The sequence below is a fragment of the Chelonia mydas genome, chromosome 14 (assembly GCF_015237465.2).
Source record: "Chelonia mydas isolate rCheMyd1 chromosome 14, rCheMyd1.pri.v2, whole genome shotgun sequence".
Taxonomy (NCBI): domain Eukaryota; kingdom Metazoa; phylum Chordata; order Testudines; family Cheloniidae; genus Chelonia; species Chelonia mydas.
Window position 1 is genome coordinate 28839275 of NC_051254.2, and position 17561 is coordinate 28856835.

At 44.4% G+C, this 17561-nt stretch overlaps 1 protein-coding gene across 1 annotated transcript in view; it reads left to right on the forward strand.

Annotated features, from left to right (window-relative positions):
- The first annotated feature begins 271 nt into the window (after positions 1–271).
- The window catches only part of LOC102941353 (zinc finger protein 3), a 47317-nt gene continuing 30027 nt past the window's right edge, over positions 272–17561 (forward strand). The window contains exons 1-3 of the mRNA XM_043528792.1: positions 272–464; positions 931–1004; positions 4461–4654. Coding sequence (XP_043384727.1) covers positions 931–1004; positions 4461–4654 — 268 coding nt within the window. The 5' untranslated portion in view covers positions 272–464. The remainder of the gene's footprint in view (positions 465–930; positions 1005–4460; positions 4655–17561) is intronic.

A 17561-nucleotide genomic window follows, 5' to 3' on the forward strand; every position in this document is an offset into this window, starting at 1 on the left:
GGACCCGGAAAGACAAGCCAGCAACAGGTTAAGTGAAGTGTTTTCTGTTACTTCAAACGTCTCCTGTACCTTTTCTTATGTTACAATAACAAGCCGCCCCAGCAGCGCCAGGGGCCCGTTTCTCGGGACTCTCTCGGGTTCGGTCACCCCGGGGGTGTCTCTGGGCTCCGGGCGGGGAGCAGGGCGAGGCTTGTGGCCGGTCTCTGGCAGCGGAGGGGTTAACCCTGTGGCTCGCTGCTAAGGGCGGGGAAGTTGCTCTGGCTCCTGCTGCTCCGCAGAGCCGGGGCTGAGCTTCCCGGGTCAGACGCTGCCGCCGCCTCCATCGTGAGCCGGGAGCCCGGGCTGAGCCGCTGCTGCTCCCCAGCGGGGTGTGTGCGGGAGAGCCCTTCCCTAGCGCCCCTCGGGGCCCAGCCGGGGGGACTTTCTCCGGGGGCTGGAACCAGCCCCTGAGCCGGAGCCTGCAGGTGAGGGAGAGACCCGGGGAAAGGGCTGGGCAGGAAAGTGACTCTGCACCAACGGCCCCTCCTGGCCCCAGCCCTGCTCGCCCTGTATGTGTACGCTGTGGTTTAAAAGCCATGGCTGGCCCTAGCCTGGGGCTAAGGGGCTGTTTAATTGGGGTGTAATTCAGGCTGGGGCTCACCTTAAACTCTGTGAATCGATGAATTTTCGGTTTTCCTCCAGCAAACACTCACTGCAGGTGTTTAATTAAGCGTCTGAGTGCGCCCATTGATTTCGCTATGACGAAGGCTTAAAAAAGTCTCCCTGGATTTAGTTCTGGTGGGAGGGGCTGGATCTGTGGCAGGGCTGGCTTTACCATGAGGTGAACTGAGGCGGCCGCCTCAGGTGTCAGACTGGGGCGGGGAGCCACTAGGACACAGAGTGTAGAAAATTGTATCTGCTGGTGGTGCATCTATATTCTCTCTGCTCTAGATGCACAGAGATGGTGGAGTGCTGTGCTGGGGGAAGGAGGGCATAAGAGACCTAACAAGCAGGCAGGAGAAAAGGTGAGCAGGAAAAACAGAAAGCAGCAGGGAGAGAGAGGAGGAGGAGCAGCCTCTTATGTACATCTCTAGCATCCCCAGGAGCCTGGACTGATTAACACCAGCTTCTCAGGGAGCTTCAAGTTTCCTGCTGCTTCCCTGAACCCCTTAAGGGGAACAGGCAGTCAACTGAAGTAGTAGGAGCCAGTTAGGCCCTTAAGACGCTGATATCTTCCCTCACTCAGGCCCTCCTATCAGCCTGCTTGTTTGTCCCCTTCAATTGAGTGTTGAGAGCCACTATAGCTGGCACAGAACAGCAGTCATGAGCGAAAGAAGAAAACACCCCTCTGGGGCAGCATTCAGAAAAATAAAGAAAGCAAAGGAAGCTTCTCTATCTAAGCAGGAAGGAGCTCTCCTGAGATACATAGACACCAATGTTCACGGTGAGCCTTCCGGCCCCAGTGAGGATGTGAGTGGTGAGGAGATGCCTGATCTTCTAGTTAGTCAGAGTGCAGGTGACCTGGCAGCTATTGCAGCATCCATATCTCCATCTCAAATGGATGTAACCATGCACATTCCTGAAGAAAAGTGTAGATCAGAGAAGAGTGTGGTGGAGGCGCAAGAAACAGCCGTTACTGAATTTAGTTCCTTAAGTCTAGATGGTCCAGGACTGTGGACCCACTTGAGCAGTAGCCTGAGGGACTTCCTTGTACTGCATGGGTCACAGCAAGTGAAAAACTTCATGTTCCCCAAAGACAATGAAAATAGAAGTTTCCATCCAACACATTACTGGCGTGAAATCCCCAATGGTGACAAAGTGGAGAGGCCATGGCTTATGTCCTCAAAACCCCAAAATGCTGCACACTGTTTTTGTTGCAAACTCTTCCAGTCTAATGTTCCAGCCACATTGGGTTCTACAGGAATAAAGGACTGGAAACATCTGGCTGGAAATCTGGCATGCCATGAGAAGGCAGCAAATCACCAGAGAACATTCCATAGGTGGAAAGAGCATGAGATGAGACTAAGGTTAAAGGACCCCATAGATGATCAGCATCAAGAGAAGATTGCATCAGAGTCTCTTTACTGGCAAAATGTTCAGAAAAGGCTCATTCCCGTTGTGAGAATGCTTGCTACCCAAAACCTAGCACTGCGTGGCACTTCAGATCAGCTGTATGTGCCAAACAATGGAAACTTCCTTAAAATTGTGGAGCTGATGGCTGAGTTTGATGCTGAACTCCAGGAGCAGCTAAGAAGAGTCACCACCCCAGAAACGTGTACACACCACTACCTTGGAAAAACAATTCAAAATGAGATCATACAGTTACTGGCAACAAAAGTCAAACAGAAGATTGTGGCAGATCTGAAGTCAGCAAGATATTACTCTGTTATTCTGGGCTGCACACCTGACATCAGCCATATGGAACAAATGACTTTAATGGTGCGTTTTGTAACAACAACAGAACCTAGTGAAAATGTCCCTGCAGTGGTGATGGTCAGAGAGCATTTTCTAGAATTTATTGACATTGATGATACTACAGGAGCTGGTATGACAAATGTGCTTCTTAAAAAGCTGGAAAATACGGGAATTGCGATTGCTGACATGAGAGGTCAGGGCTACTACGATAATGGTGCCAACATGAGAGGAAAGAACAGAGGAGTGCAGACACGGATCCGAGAGTAAAGCCCTCAAGCCTTTTTTGTCCCATGCAATTCTCATTCATTGAACTTGGTGGTCAGTGATGCAGCATCAGCTTCTAGTGAGGCAGCTGAATTTTTTAATGTAATTCAAAGCATCTGTGTATTTTTCTCTGCATCAACTCATCGATGGCAAATTTTGAAGCAACATCTGGGAACTTCCTCTCTGACACTGAAACCACTGAGTGCCACACGATGGGAAAGTCAAGTGGAGGCGATAAAGCCTATCAAACACCAAATTGGGAAGACAGATGATGCCATAGTTGCCATTTATGGAGGATAATGCTATGACAGGAACTGTTTGTGGGAGAACAGTGGCAGAGGGAAATGGAATCATCAGAAACATACATCACTTCCAGTTTCTGTGTGGCTTAATGTTGTGGCATGACATACCGTTTGAAATAAATGTTGTAAGCAAGAGACTGCAAGGTTTTGACCTTGATATATCTGGAGCAATGGAATAACTGGACAAAGCAAAGTCATACCTACAGTCTTACCAGACAGATAAGGGATTTCAAAACGTTCTGAAGAATGCACAGAAGTTGGCAGAGGAACTTCACACTGAAGCTATTTTCCCACCCATTCAAGAATACAAGAGTCAGCGAAGAAGAAGACATTTTGATTACAAGGCACAGGATAAGCCCATAAGAGACCCCAAAAAACAATTCAAAGTTGAATTCAGTCAACTACAGTCAGTTGAAGAACATTTCATGCAGCTGAAGGAACACAGAAGTATATTTGGGATGTTGTATGATATTCCCAAACTCCTCACTATACCTGAAGAAGACCTACACCAGCAATGCAGGGCACTAGAGACAGTGTTGACACATGATGACGTGCGCGATATTGATACGAGTGATTTAGGTGATGAACTGAAAGCCCTTTCAAGATACATTTCAGCAGGATCAACTCCAAAGGCTGTTCTGGAATATATGTGCACAAATAAGATGACCACCCTCTTTCCAAATGCTTTTGTGGCTCTGCGCATACTTCTAACATTTCCTGTAACAGTTGCCAGTGGAGAATGCAGCTTCTCCAAGCTGAAGTTAATAAAAACACATCTACGCTCCAGAATGACGCAGGAGAGGCTGGTCGGCCTTGCAACCATCTCAATAGAGCATGAGCTGGCCCAGACTGTGGACCTTCAGCAGGAAGTAGTTCAAATCTTTGCAACCAAGAAGGCACGGAAAGCACCACTTTGATTATTCAAACAGATAAAAACCCCAGTGTTTACTATGCAGACAAGAAAAGTTACATTTGCTGTTCAGGTGTTTGAAAGTTAAGTGTTACTTAAAATTTTTGAACAAGGCATTTTAAGTTGTTAGTTCTCCTTTATTGGGGTAGGTAGCAGAGCAGTACCATGAGAGGAGTAGAACAGGAAGAAGGTAGAATTGAGACCTCAGGTGTCAAAATGTTGTGGGCCAGCCCTGATCTGTGCTATAATAAAATGATGAAGGCCAGGGTCTTTAAATACAGGAGCATAATTAGACAGTTATATCCATACTCAGGCACCTGAATAAGTAGATTCATTATCAACAGTGAACACTCAGAAATGAACACCCATGTTGCAGGCTCCACAATTTTAAACTCAGGCCACTGATGGAGAAAACTGACTATGAATTTCTGAGCCTAACTTTAGGGTCTTGTTTTTAATATCTTAGCATAAACATCCGCCCAGAATGGCAGAATCTAGAACTGTCTGGGAAAGAACCTGGGATGAATCTGGCTGTAAAAGGGACTGAAGCCCCTTCTGAAACCTCCTCAATTGCCTTCTTGCCCTGACAGGCTGCAGAACATTAGCTCCAGGTCATCCCATCCCAGCATGAGACGGAGAAGTGACATGGCCGTAGCAAAGCCTGTGATCTTCGAGGAGGTGGCGGTGTATTTCACCAAAGGGGAATGGGCTCTGCTGGACCCGGGTCAGAGAGCCCTCTACAGGGATATCATGCAGGAGAATTATGAGATTGTGACCTCACTGGGTAAGGATTCCTGTCCCCTTGGGTATTAGAATCTGTGTGGCTCTGAAGCACCTGGGTCAACTGCTGTGCAGGATTCTTCATTGGTCCCCTAGATTTCAGAGGGATCAGCCCCAGTATTCCCAGATCCGGTGTGTGAGAGACTGTGCCCTCCACGTCCCCTCTCTTGGGACAGGAGATTCAAGGACATAATGTTAATGGAGCTTAGGTAAAAGTGATCATGACTTGGTCATATTTATAATGTGCATTAGAATAAAGTCCAGACCAGTTATATAACTGGTGTTTCTAAAGGATCAATTTCACAAAGTTGAAAAAAATTATGAGCCAAATCAGCTGGGAGGAAGAATTTCATCAGAAAAATGTGAATGATAATTGGGAATCAATTTAATAACACCTTCCTGGATTCCCAAAAAGCCACAATTCCACAACTGAGGAAGAAGGCTGTGCTGGTTAAAATACCAACCTGTTTAGAGGGAGAGTGAAGGCAGCTGCAAAATACAAAATAAAATATATTTATAACAAATGGAAGAAAGGGGAATTTGACCATTATGAAAATAAATCAGAAGTTGGGAAGTGTAAAAAAATTGATAAGGGAAGCCCATGGACACAAGGAGAAATCTATGGCCAGCAGAGTTAAGAACGATAAGAAGGAGATTTTAAAAAATATTAGGAACAATAAGCAATCCTGACAATGATAGTAGTATATTACTAAGCGGAAATGATAACATTATCAATAATAATTTAGAAATGGCAGAAGTCTTCAATAAATATTTTTCTATTTTGTATTTGAGGATGCAAAAGATGATTTAGTCATATCACAGGGTGGTTATAACACTCTTTCCATTCCATTGGTATCTCTGGAGAATGTTAAACAAAAGCTACTAAAGTTAGACTTTATTAATTCAGCAGGTCCAAATAACTTGCACCTAAGAGGTTTAAAAGAACTGGCTGAGAAACTCACTGTCCATTAATGTTGATTTTCAATAAGTTTTGGAGCACTGGGGAAGTTCCAAATGTCTGGAAGAAAGCTAATGTGCCAATTTTCAAAAAGGGTAAACAGGATGACCCAGATTATTATAGGCTTGTCAGACTGATATTAATCACAGGAAGATACTGGAGAAGCTAATATAGGACCCGATTAATAAAGAAGTAAAGGAGGGTAATGTAATTAATGTAAGTCAATGTGTGTTTATGAAAAATAGATCCTGTCAAACTAACCTGATTTTTTTTTTAAGATTATAAATTTGGTTGATAAAGGTAAAAGTTTTGATGTAATATACTTAGACTTCTATGAGAAGTTTGACTTTGTTCAAAATATTTTGATTAAAATATTAGAAAGATATAAAATTAACACAGCACATATTAAAAGGATTAATAACTGGCTAACTGATAGGTCTCAAAATGTAACTGTAAATCGGGAATCGTCATTGTTTGTGTGTGTTGAGTGGACTCCCACCGGCATCGGTTCTTGACCCTATGCTATTTAATGTGTTTATGAATGACCTGAAAGAAAAGATAAAATCATCACTGATAAAGTTTGTGAGTGACATAAAAATTGAGGGAGTGGTAAATAGTGAAAAGGTCAGGATACTGTTTCAGAGTGATCTGGATATCTCATAGTATACTGGGTGTTTACCACATTTCGATATGACTAAATGTAAATGTATACTTCTGAGAACAAGGAAAGTTGGCAATACTTACATGATGGAGGAAAAGCAGTGAGCCTGAAAAGGATTTGAGGGTCGTGGTGCATAATCAGATGAACATGAGCTCCCTGTGTGATGCTGTGGCCAAAAGAGCTAATGCAATCCTGGAAGTAGTGGATTAGCCACTGGGCTGATGGGGCCTGTGCCCAAGGGCCCTGACCAACTGGGAGGCCCCTGGAAAAAATCCACCGCTTCTGGAGGAAGCCTGGAGCTCCTCTCCAGCAGCCCCGACCTGTCCCTGGCAGCAGCCGCAGGGAGCAGGGCAAGTCCCCAAGCCCGACCTGCTCTCCAGCAGAAGCACCAGGCAGGCGGGGTGGGATAAGCCCCAACCCCCTGACTCTGATCCCCTGCAGAAATGCAAGGGGGTGGCGGGGGAAGCCCCAGCACCCAGACCCCTGCTGTAGCCCTGGAACTGAAAGAGCTCTCGCTCCCCATTGTGGCCCTGGGGCCATGGCATGGGGACAGAGCTTCTCCAGTCTTGGGGCCGCAGTGGGGCAGGGAGGGCAGAAAGGAGCAAAAGGGGTTGTGGGGCTGCAATGGAGGGGCGGGACGGGGAGGACCCTGGGTGGAACAGGGGCAGGCCCTGGGGAAGGGACAGAAAGAAGTGGGGCTGTGGGTGGGGCCACAGGCGGAATGGGTGGAATGGGGGCCGGGCTGCAGGTGAAAGGGATGGGGAGGGGCCCCCCACTTCCTCTGACCCAGGGACCCAGGAAATCTTAGTCTGCCTCTGGATCCTGGGATGCCTAAACAAGGGAATCTCAAGGAGGAGTAGAGAGATTATTTTACCTCTTTATTCAGCACTAGTGTGACCACTGCTGGGATGCTCTGTGTCCAGTTCTGGTGCCCACAATTCAAGAAGAATGTTTGTAAATTTGAGAGGGTTTAGCAAAAAGACACAACAATGTTTACTAGAAAGCCTGCCTTATAGTGATAGACTCAAGGAGCTCAATCTATTTAGCTTAAAGAAAACATTAAGGGGTGGATTGATTACTGTCTATGAGTATCTACATGGGGAACAAATGGGGAATAAGTAGCTAGGTAGTAGTACTGCAGAAAAAGTTATCACTGATTGATTATGAGCTAACAATGTGAGGCAGTTGTAAAAAAGGCTAAAGTAGTTCTGGCGTTTATCAACAGGAGTTTCATATGTAAGATGTGGGATGTACTTGTCCTACTCTGCTCAGCACTGGTGAGCCTCAGCTGGAGTATTGCGTCCTGTTATGGGCACCACAATTTAAGGAAGGTGTGGACAACTTGGAGAGAGTCCAGAAGAGTGGAACAAAAATGAAAAATGGTTTAGAAAACATGAAATACTAGGAAAGGTTTAAAAACCTGGGGATATTTAGTCCTGATAAAAGAAGACTGACGGGGGACCTGATAACAGTCTTCAAATAAAAGAAAAGGAGGACTTGTGGCACCTTAGAGACTAACCAATTTATTTGAGCATAAGCTTTCAAATATGTTTTTTTAAAGAGGACAGTGGTTTTTTCTCCATGTCCACTGAAGCAGGACAAGAAATAATCAGCTTAATCTGCAGCAAGGGAGATTTGGGTTAGATATTAGGAAAACACCTTTCTAACTCTAAGGATAGTTGAGTACTGGAACATATTACCAAAGAAGTTAGTTGAATCACCATCACTGGAGTTTTGGACATGTTAGATGAACACCTGTCAGGGATGGCCTAGGTATACTTGGTCCTGTCCCAGCACAGGGGGCTGGATTAGATGGCCTCTTGAGGTCTCTTCCAGCTCAACATTTCTATTATTCTACTATTTGAGCCTAGGCAGGAGGAGACTGGCAACTTTTCCTCCAAAGTGGTCCTTGCTGTATCTGTGGAGTATGGAGCAGGATGAGATAGTGAGAAGAGCCAGCGCCACACCTGAGATGTCAGTCAGCTGGGCGTCTGGGTGGGCAGAGCAGGTCTCATGGGTAGTGAGGAACGGCTGATTGAGCATTCAGCAGCCAGGGGATGGGCCTGTAGTGCTCATGTGAGCAGGATCTTTGCTCTCTGCAATGGACTGGGAGCAGGTGTCTAGTATTTTCTTTCCAGGCCATCAGTGGCATTTCCTCTGTTTATTTTTTAACAACTGTTTTCGGGGAAGTACCTAGAGACTCCAATCAGGGATGACAGCCTTGTGGACCCAAGTGTTCCATGGACACATAAGGAGACATGAGAGAGCTTGGCCTCTGTTGTGAAGGTGTGTGGGTGTGGAGGGGAGGTGTCATTGGCAGTGATGGAGAATTTACTTGTACCCCAAATACCTAGAGAGCATAGCAACTCTGCTCAGCTTCCCCGGGGAATAATTTAGGGCTGCTCCCTAGGCAGAGTGGATGAACCCTTGCTCCAGCCCAGTTCATCATGGGATCTTTTACAGTTTATAGCCCAGTCCCTGTAGGGTGGGGATGGGTAGGGGAAAGACCCTTTTTGCATTTTGCTGCTCAGATCCTGGGTCTGGAAGTAACAGCACTAACCTTAATGAACAAGATAAGAATTTGTTCCCTTTCCCCCCCAAGCAGGATTTCTGATTTCCAAACCCAGTGTGATCTCCTGGCTGGAACAAGGGGAGGAGCCATGGGTCCCCAGTCTCTGGGGCTATGAGGAAAGGGAGATCTCAAGAGATGCCCACACAGGTGAGGAATCAGCTAACCTGCTTCAGAAACCAATTCTTGTACCCTCATGCAGACATGGCTCTTCATCAAGTGGGTGGGTGAAAATCCGTGGCCTGCGTTGTGGTGGAGGTCAGACTAGATGATCATAATGGTCCCTTCTGACCTTAGTATCTATGAATCAAGACTGTCTGACTCTTCAGCCCCTGCCTTTATTTATATTCAGAGGATGTGAAGAATGGCTGGGTCCCCTCCTGTCTCTTCTCTGGGGAAGATTTTTTGGAGGGATGGTGATTTAGCTCCTGATATTTCCATCTTCCCAGCAGTTGTTTGGGTTTATTCCCCCTTTCCTTTCCCTCTTTCCGAGATTCCCTTTCCCCAGCACAGGGAGTGACTCCTGTCTGGATTCTGTCTCTGTCCCAGCAGGTGATGGGACGGTGAGTGAGAACAAGGAGGAGAACCCTCAGCAGGAAGGTCCCGAGCAAATGGAAACACATGGGATTCTATCAGGAAGATCTGAAAGGAATGTTTTCCAGAATCCTGAGCACAAGGAGGCCTTGCAGAGTCAGTGCAGACCAGAGAGACATCAGGGAAACCAGCCAGGGCAAAGACAGGGTAAATCCACTCAGAAGAGCAGAGGGGTTGAGCAAATCAAAGAAACTGTTCAGCAGAGAATCCCCACTGGAGAGAGACCAAACACGTGCAACAACTGTGGGAAAAGCTTCCTTTGCAGATCAGCCCTTATTACTCACCAGAGAATCCACACAGGAGAAAAACCCTTTAAATGCCCTGAATGTGGGAAAAGTTTCTGCAAGAGGTCAGCCCTTACTGACCACCAGAGAACTCACACAGGGCAGAGACCTTACAAATGCAATGAATGCGAGAAAAGCTTTACTTGCAACTCACACCTTCGATCACATCAGAGAATTCACAGGGGAGAGAGACCCTACGAATGCCCCCACTGCGGGAAACAATTCCGGCACAGCTCAACCCTCATTAGGCATAAGAAAATCCACACAGGACACAAACCCTAGAAGTGTCGTGGCTAGGGATGGATCAAGTAAAAAACACCTTTGTTGGGTCCTATGATTCCCAGAGAGTCAGCACAGTCTGGAGTGACCATATAACAAGAACATGCAATAGTTGTTAAAGGAGAGAATGAAATTAACTAGCAGGAACAGAGCTGTGCAGAGCAAGAGGCTGAGATAGAGTCCCATGTTATGATGGGATTTGATTATAGCATCCTCTGTTCAGCTCCTATATTAAAGTTTGATGTTATTCACCTACAACCATCTTTATCTTATACAATGTGACTTCTCATTTATTCTTGATAGTGTTTTGGGCCTGGATCTACCAAGGGGCCTAGGTGTTGTGACATCGAGAATTACAACACCTAACTTTTAGGGTCGTAGAAAATCACAGGTATGACACTGGGATCCTCAGAGCCTGAGTTTGGAGCCCAATCTCCCTGTAAGATGAGTATGCAGAGATAGGCATCTTACAATTGCCTTTTTAAGTAGATCAGCAAGTTGAGACAGTAGCTGCAGCCAGCAAGCTCCTTCTGTCCTGAGCCCTATTGTGTCCCCCCACCTGCCCTATGGAGAAGTGGTAAGTGGGGGGCAGGAGCAGGGGGGAGGGGAACACCCTGACATTAGCCCCCCTCCTCTTCCCTCCCCTCGCCCCCGCACAGCAAGCAGAAGGCTCCCTGGAGCAGCTCCAAGGCAGAGGGCAGGAGTAGCACATGGCAGTGGGGGGAGGGACAGCTGAACTGCTGGCAACTGGAGGGGCAACTGGACTAAGTTATAGGATTTGAATTTGACAAAATTATAATTAAAATTGATTTGGTGCTGAGTTAGACTGTGTGCTTTCACTTGTAATTGCCAATTATTGCTTACACTTGTGTGTATAGTGCTGCGCTCACTTCACTTGATTACTAAATTATCTGGTATACTACTTAAAAGAGCTACTCTTGACGTCTCTGGTTTGTTGAGTACATAACACATCTGAGATTTAGTTATCATTTGTGGGAATTCATTGTTGGATGATAAATTCTGTTTTGTTTTCTTACTTTAATTCAATTTGTACCTTTAAGTGCTAGTGAGAGCTAGCAATTTTGTTAAATCACTGTTCTGCTCTGCTCTGCATCTCACACTCATCCCCTGCAGCTGTGCTGTGTTTACACATTTGAGTGAGAATTACCTGCTGGTGAAAAATGCATCCTTAAATCTCTCTCCCTTGTTACATTACACTGTGTGTGAGAGAAAAAAAGCTATCTTCTGACTTCAAAATCTCACATCCATCTTTGTGTGTGTTTGAAACTTTAGAATACTTTCAAGCTAACTTTAATTTTTGTGTATGATTTTTGAACTACAGAGCTATCTAAAGTGCTCATACCTTACACTCGCCTCTAGCTTCATTCCAATCGTGGTGTAGGGACTTCTCTAGCACGGTTATAAATAGCAGTGTAGAAGGTGAGGCACGGCTTAGGAGACTAGAGTAAAGACATGACTGAACCCTATGGGTATGTACCCTACACTGGCCCTCAACTCATCCAAGCACTGCCTCCCCCATCTACACTGCTATTTTTAGCAACGCACTGTCCCCCTTCCTCCCTGCCTCAGTTTGCTGCCAGACCCTTTCCCTGACTCTGGGAGCTGCTGGACCCTTTGCCTAGGGCAGGGAGACTCTGGCTGTGGGGAAAGACTGCAGCAGCTCTCCTTGCTGAGCCTTTTCCTGTGGCCTACTCCTGCCAGAGCCTTTCACTGACACATGCAGCTATGCACCATAATGTAGACCCAGCTTGCTGTTCACTGAGTCATGAAGTTGTGGGTCACCAGTGTGGTTAGATGTTTGGCTGTGTATGTGTTTTTTGTGTGTGCTGCCCCACCTCTGTGCAGACAGCTGGCACAGCAGACCTTGAATGAACCGCTCAATGACTACAAGATCCGTTAAGATACGAAGGCACCAGGCCAGGTTTATTGTTGACAAAGCACAGTAATAGCACCTGGCAGACTCTACAAGAATACCAAAACATGTATGTTTGTAACAATGGACGCAGTGCCGTGAATGGTGGGACTTTCCTTCCCCCCTCGGCTGAACAAATATACTCCCTCTGAAATATATTTTTATACCCGAATACAAACAAGTTAGTACTGCCTCTGACATAATTAGTTACTATCCCCTGATGTAGCTAGTTATCACCTTGTACGTGTTGGTTGAATTAAAACATTTTCATTATATACTGTCATCCTGACTTTATCTTTAAAAGGAATCAGTGTGTTCCTGTTATTTTTGAAAAATGTTTTTTACCATTTTTAATACCCGAATGTTCTCGTACCACTTAATATTGGAATGTGTTTGCATGAATACTTTGTGCTTAGCACTTCTTAGGAATATGTATTTTCGCAATATTAGCCCTATTCTTACCAAATTCTGTGAGCAGGCCCTGCCTTATACCAGGCCTTTAATACAAGGGCATATGTGTCAGCCTCTCTTCCTACTACAGCCATTGCCAGTGGATGCAGTGCATTGAAACCATGTCCAGATAGACATGTGTCTACACTGCTGAATTCCAAGCTGTAGTAATCATATGTATGTGAATTTGCCTTAAGAATCATGCTTAGCCTCAGAATACTACCATCGTAAGAGAGACGGAAAAGAAGTATCAATGGTTTTGCTAGCTTTTGTTAAGTTGAAACTACTTTCAGTTCTGTTGTCCTGTGCAACCTCTCTAGTTCAAATTTATTTTTAGTTTAAAAGTTTTAATATCAAGTTGAATTATAGTTGTTGTAATCTAGTTACTTCACTGAGTTTTTACTTGGTTATATTACACTATTTTGTTAAATTGAGCTGTTGAGTTATGTTGATGTTTAGCTACTAATTAATCTTAATTAGGATAATCATTGTGTTGATGCTGTAAGTATCCTAAGTAATTAAGTGAATACCACGGTGTTTAATGCTCACAGCTTTTTAAAATTTATACTGTTTTATATCTGGTCCATTCAATATATTTAACCAATGTTGTTTTTATTTACTGCCTTATTTAGTATTTCATGTTTAGTTAAGAGGTTGTTTTAAGCAGGGCTTTGGAGCTGTGCTCCAGCTCCAGGCAAAAACCTGCAGCTCCACGCTCCAGCTCTGGGCTCTGCTCCAAAGCCATGGTTTTAAGAGTTGCTCCATTGTATTATTTGTTTTATTTACCTGGAGTATCTCATTTGGATAATTCTTCATGATTTAATTGTTTGTTGGTTTCTTCTGTCATTTCTTATTTCTTAAATGTTTATTTTAAAGTCAATTTTAATGGTTTATTTTGGGACATCCTTTAGTGTTTAGGGAAAAGTATCCCCAATACATTCTTCTGTGGTTACACCCTGATAGCAGTCTCACTAATAACCATAATTAATAATTTCATGTGCTTGTTTGGTTTTCCTGAACTGGTTGTATGAGAAGCTATTGTTCACAATTCCATCTAATTAATTGTTGTTTCTCTCACTTACCAATTCTGATAATTGTTTGATTCTTTTGGTAATTTTACTTTGAAAATTAGCTGGCGTCCAACAACTTTCTGGAGACAGATTCACCTCTGCATTCCTGACTTCTGAACCATTTTCCGGGACACTTGGACAAGGCGAAAGGAGCTTTTTAACTAAACCCCGAGTAGATTTGCCGTGGAGTGGGTGTTTGGAAGACAGAAAGGAAAAAGGAGGAGCCTTCTGACAAGATTGGAGGATGCCAAGCAGATCTGCCTAGTGTGGTAGATACTTGCTGGGTTTTGCTGAACATCTCTGAGAGCAAGGGGGAGATCTTCACTGATAGCCGGCAGGTGGACATGAAGGGACTTTCTGCATGTTATGAGCTGCCAAAGAGGGGACCCCTATGAGGTTCCCTAATTGGTCAGGGAAACATGGTCAGGGATGTGTTGTGGTAGAAAATGAATGTCCTGTAATCCAGTGTGTTTGTGTTGAGATTTTATTAAGAGTTGATGCTATTAGAAGGGATCTGCATCTCAGTTAAATTTTTCAGCTGAGTTGTACAGGACAAAATCTTTGTTGATTTAACATAACATAGGGAAAATTTCAAACCAATGGCCCTGTGACAAGTGCTGAGCACACACATGGCTGTGTTGATAGGCTCACAACAAATGTGTAGAACAAAATAGTTCTCCTTGTCTTGGTGGGTGCAATGGTGCGGGCAGGGCCTGCCAATTGAGGGCACAAAAGGGGGCTCCTAGTACCCTGTGTTCTCCACAGGCTGCAAAACATGGCTAGGTTGGGGTGTTCTTTGTCAACATCATTCCACTGTGTTCTCTAGCCGTGCTGTTTGCTTCTGCATCATATTCAGAAGCCTTTCCTGTATGTCCTTTCCTTTGTCCTTGTTCTCCCTTGAGAGCAGGGGGCAGGGATAGGTGTGACTTAATGACCCCTTAATGTTGACTGGTAAAGGGGTTACAGGAATGTCCTAATTCTGGTCTGTACATTCTGGTTCCGCCAAGAATGTCACGTGAGGTCTTAAATAAAAGCTAGGCTCACACTGTGTCAAGGTTCCTTCCCTACTCTGAACTCTAGGGTACAGATGTGGGGACCTGCTTGAAAACCTCCTAAGTTTACTTTTACCAGCTTAGGTTAAAACTTCCCCAAGGTACAAACTATTTTACCTTTTGCCCTTGGACTTTATCACTGCCACCACCAAACGTCTAACAAGTATACAATTGGGAAAGAGCCCGTTTGGAAACGTCTTTCCCCCCAAATTCCTCCCAACCCTTACACCCCCTTTCCTGGGGAAGGTTTGATAAAAAAATCCTCCCCAATTTGCATAGGTGAACACAGACCCAAATGCTTGGATCTTATGAACAGTGAAAAAGCAATCAGATTCTTAAAAGAAGAATTTTAATAGAAGAAAAAGTAAAAAGAATCACCTCTGTAAAATCAGGATGGTAAATACCTTACAGGATAGTCAGATTCAAAACATAGGGAATCCCTCTAGGCAAAACCTTAAGTTACAAAAAGACAGAAAAACAGGAATCTACATTCCATTTAGCACAGCTTATTTTCTCAGCCATTTAATGGAATCAGAATCTAATGCATATCTAGCTAGATTACTTACTAAGTTCTAAGACTCCATTCCTGTTCTGTCCCCAGCAAAAGCATCACACAGACAGAGAGAGGCTTTGTTTCTCCCTCGCCCCAGCTTTTGAAAATATCTTGTCTCCTCATTGGTCATTTTGGTCAGGTGCAAGAGAGGTTATCCTAGCTTCTTAACCCTTTACAGGTTAAAGGGTTTTTCCTCTGGCCAGGAGGGATTTTAAAGGTGTTTACCCTTCCCTTTATATTTATGACACACTGGTTATTCATATTGTTGTGAAATATACATACAGAGACTATGTAAATATGTTCTTAGATTCTGTATCTAGGTATGAATCACAAGCAGAAATGGCAAAATGTTTTTTCTGTCAGACAAGAGATCTCTCTGCACCTCTCTCTTTGTCTGCTACAAATTAAGCATTATAAGCTAACAGAATGGATGTCCATTTACATACAAAGCTATCAAACAGATGAAAAGTCAACAGAGAAGCAGCACACAGGAAAAATAAGCCATGGGCAGACATCCCCTTATTCTGCTTCTAGGGGTAAAGAGACATTTGTATTCATGAAAGCGAAGTTTCAGCCACCACTACAGAGGTCTTTGGGGAAATAAACTTCTCCAGGCATGAGGATAATCTGTTAGTTCAGTTTAGTGTCTAGAAAGCGTGTTCTGATCTTGTTTTATGTGTAACGTTTTGTTTCCAATATCATTACTCACTATCACTTGAATCTTGCATCTTTGGTAATAAACTTTATCAAAGTGCTGTGGTATTAAGCAAGCTGCTGATTGTGAGGTGACACATACAAGCTGCTGTTTTTCCTTGGTAATTCTGTGAGTAGCTATTGTCAGGGGCTGGATATCACAGGAGAACACTTCAAAGGGACTCAGGGACTAGGTTGCACCTATTGTTAACCTGCAAGGTAAATTAAGGGCTGGCCTAGCCCAGAAGAGAGAGCTTGGAAGACTAACAAGCTGGTGGTGTCAGGGAGCTGACACCCAGCTAAGCACAAGCAAGACACTGTCCCGCTGTAGATGGGGGTAACAAAGTGACTCTATGATTTCTATGATTCTATGACTCTCAGTCCTAGGTACCCCAAGAACCATCACAGTAGGTAACTGCATGTGCACCTCTTCAGGCTTTCATTATAGTGAGGGATGTTACCCTGAGGTGTCCCCAGGAGGCAGAGAAGGGTCTTGTTGAAAAAGGCAGTGGGCCCAAGGGGAAGATATGCAGCACTGCTCTTTACCTGGATGGTGCTGTCACTCTGTCTCAAGTGGCTCATGACTATGAGTGCCAACTTCAGGGCAGACTGTCAGAAAGTGGGGCAGACACCCCCAACGTGGTGGTGTGATTTCACCAAGCCAGTAACAAATGTGAATTTCTGAAGCACTCCAACAGTCTTACCACAGAGTCACAGACAGTGCCCTTGGGTGCTCCAGTCTCTCTTGCCACGCAGGCAAGCTGGACTTTGTGATAAATGGTCACTTATACCTAAGATCACAAAATATGCAGATTGCCCCCAGTTCCAAGAGACTTTTTGCTTAGTATTCACCTGTGCCTCAATATGTACCTTAGATCTCACACCAATGACAATGCTTGTAGCCAATCCTATAATAAACTAAGGATTTGTTAACTAGGAAAAATAACTGAGAGACAGGTTGCAGGCAACATATATACACAAATGAGTTACAGTCTATGGTTCCAAAAGGTGACAGATTTGCACTCATCTGTCAGCACTGAATGTCTTTTAGGGCTAACCCAGGATGACCCTGGGGGTCTCTGCTGGGGAGAGTCCAAACAGCAAAGAGATGAAGAATTTTCTTGTCAGAGATCTTTATTCCTTTCTTCCAGAATTGAAGCTGATGGGATGAGCTTTCTTGCACATAGCACCTTCCTGGATGTAAGAGGACCATCAACCCAGTCTTTGTATCACAATGGCCCAGTTAGTTTTTATAGTCCTTCTTCATGGGTGGGGAAACCACTCCTCCTGCCTGGGTTCACAAGTTCAGAGCGGGCATTTTTACAGTTATAAAGCAAAACTTACATATTACCTTATACAGAAATTATAAGTAAGACTAATGTATGCAGAAACTATAAGCATCTTACAGAGTCTAAACATTAAACCAGTGGTTCTCAAACTTTTTTTGTAGACCATTTGAAAATTGCTGAGGGTCTCGGTAGGCCACTTAATGATCTTTCCAAATGTTGTTTGTACCATTGTACAAACATTGTACCATTGTTGTTTATACCATTGTAAAGCACCTTGAACAAAAGCACTATATAAAAAGACCGAATAATAATTAATGTTTTTTTTCTACAAATAAAAGTGCACAACTCATATTTTAATATCAGTAGTCTTACCTTTCTAATGTGATGGATGTGCCCTTTCTCCCCCGCTGCGGGAGCCATCGAGCTGGGCTGGGAAGGAGGGCCATCTCTCCCCTGCAGCTGCAGCCCTGGAGCTGTGGAAAGTCACCTCTTTCTCTGGCCACTGCAGCCCTGCATGTCCCAAATT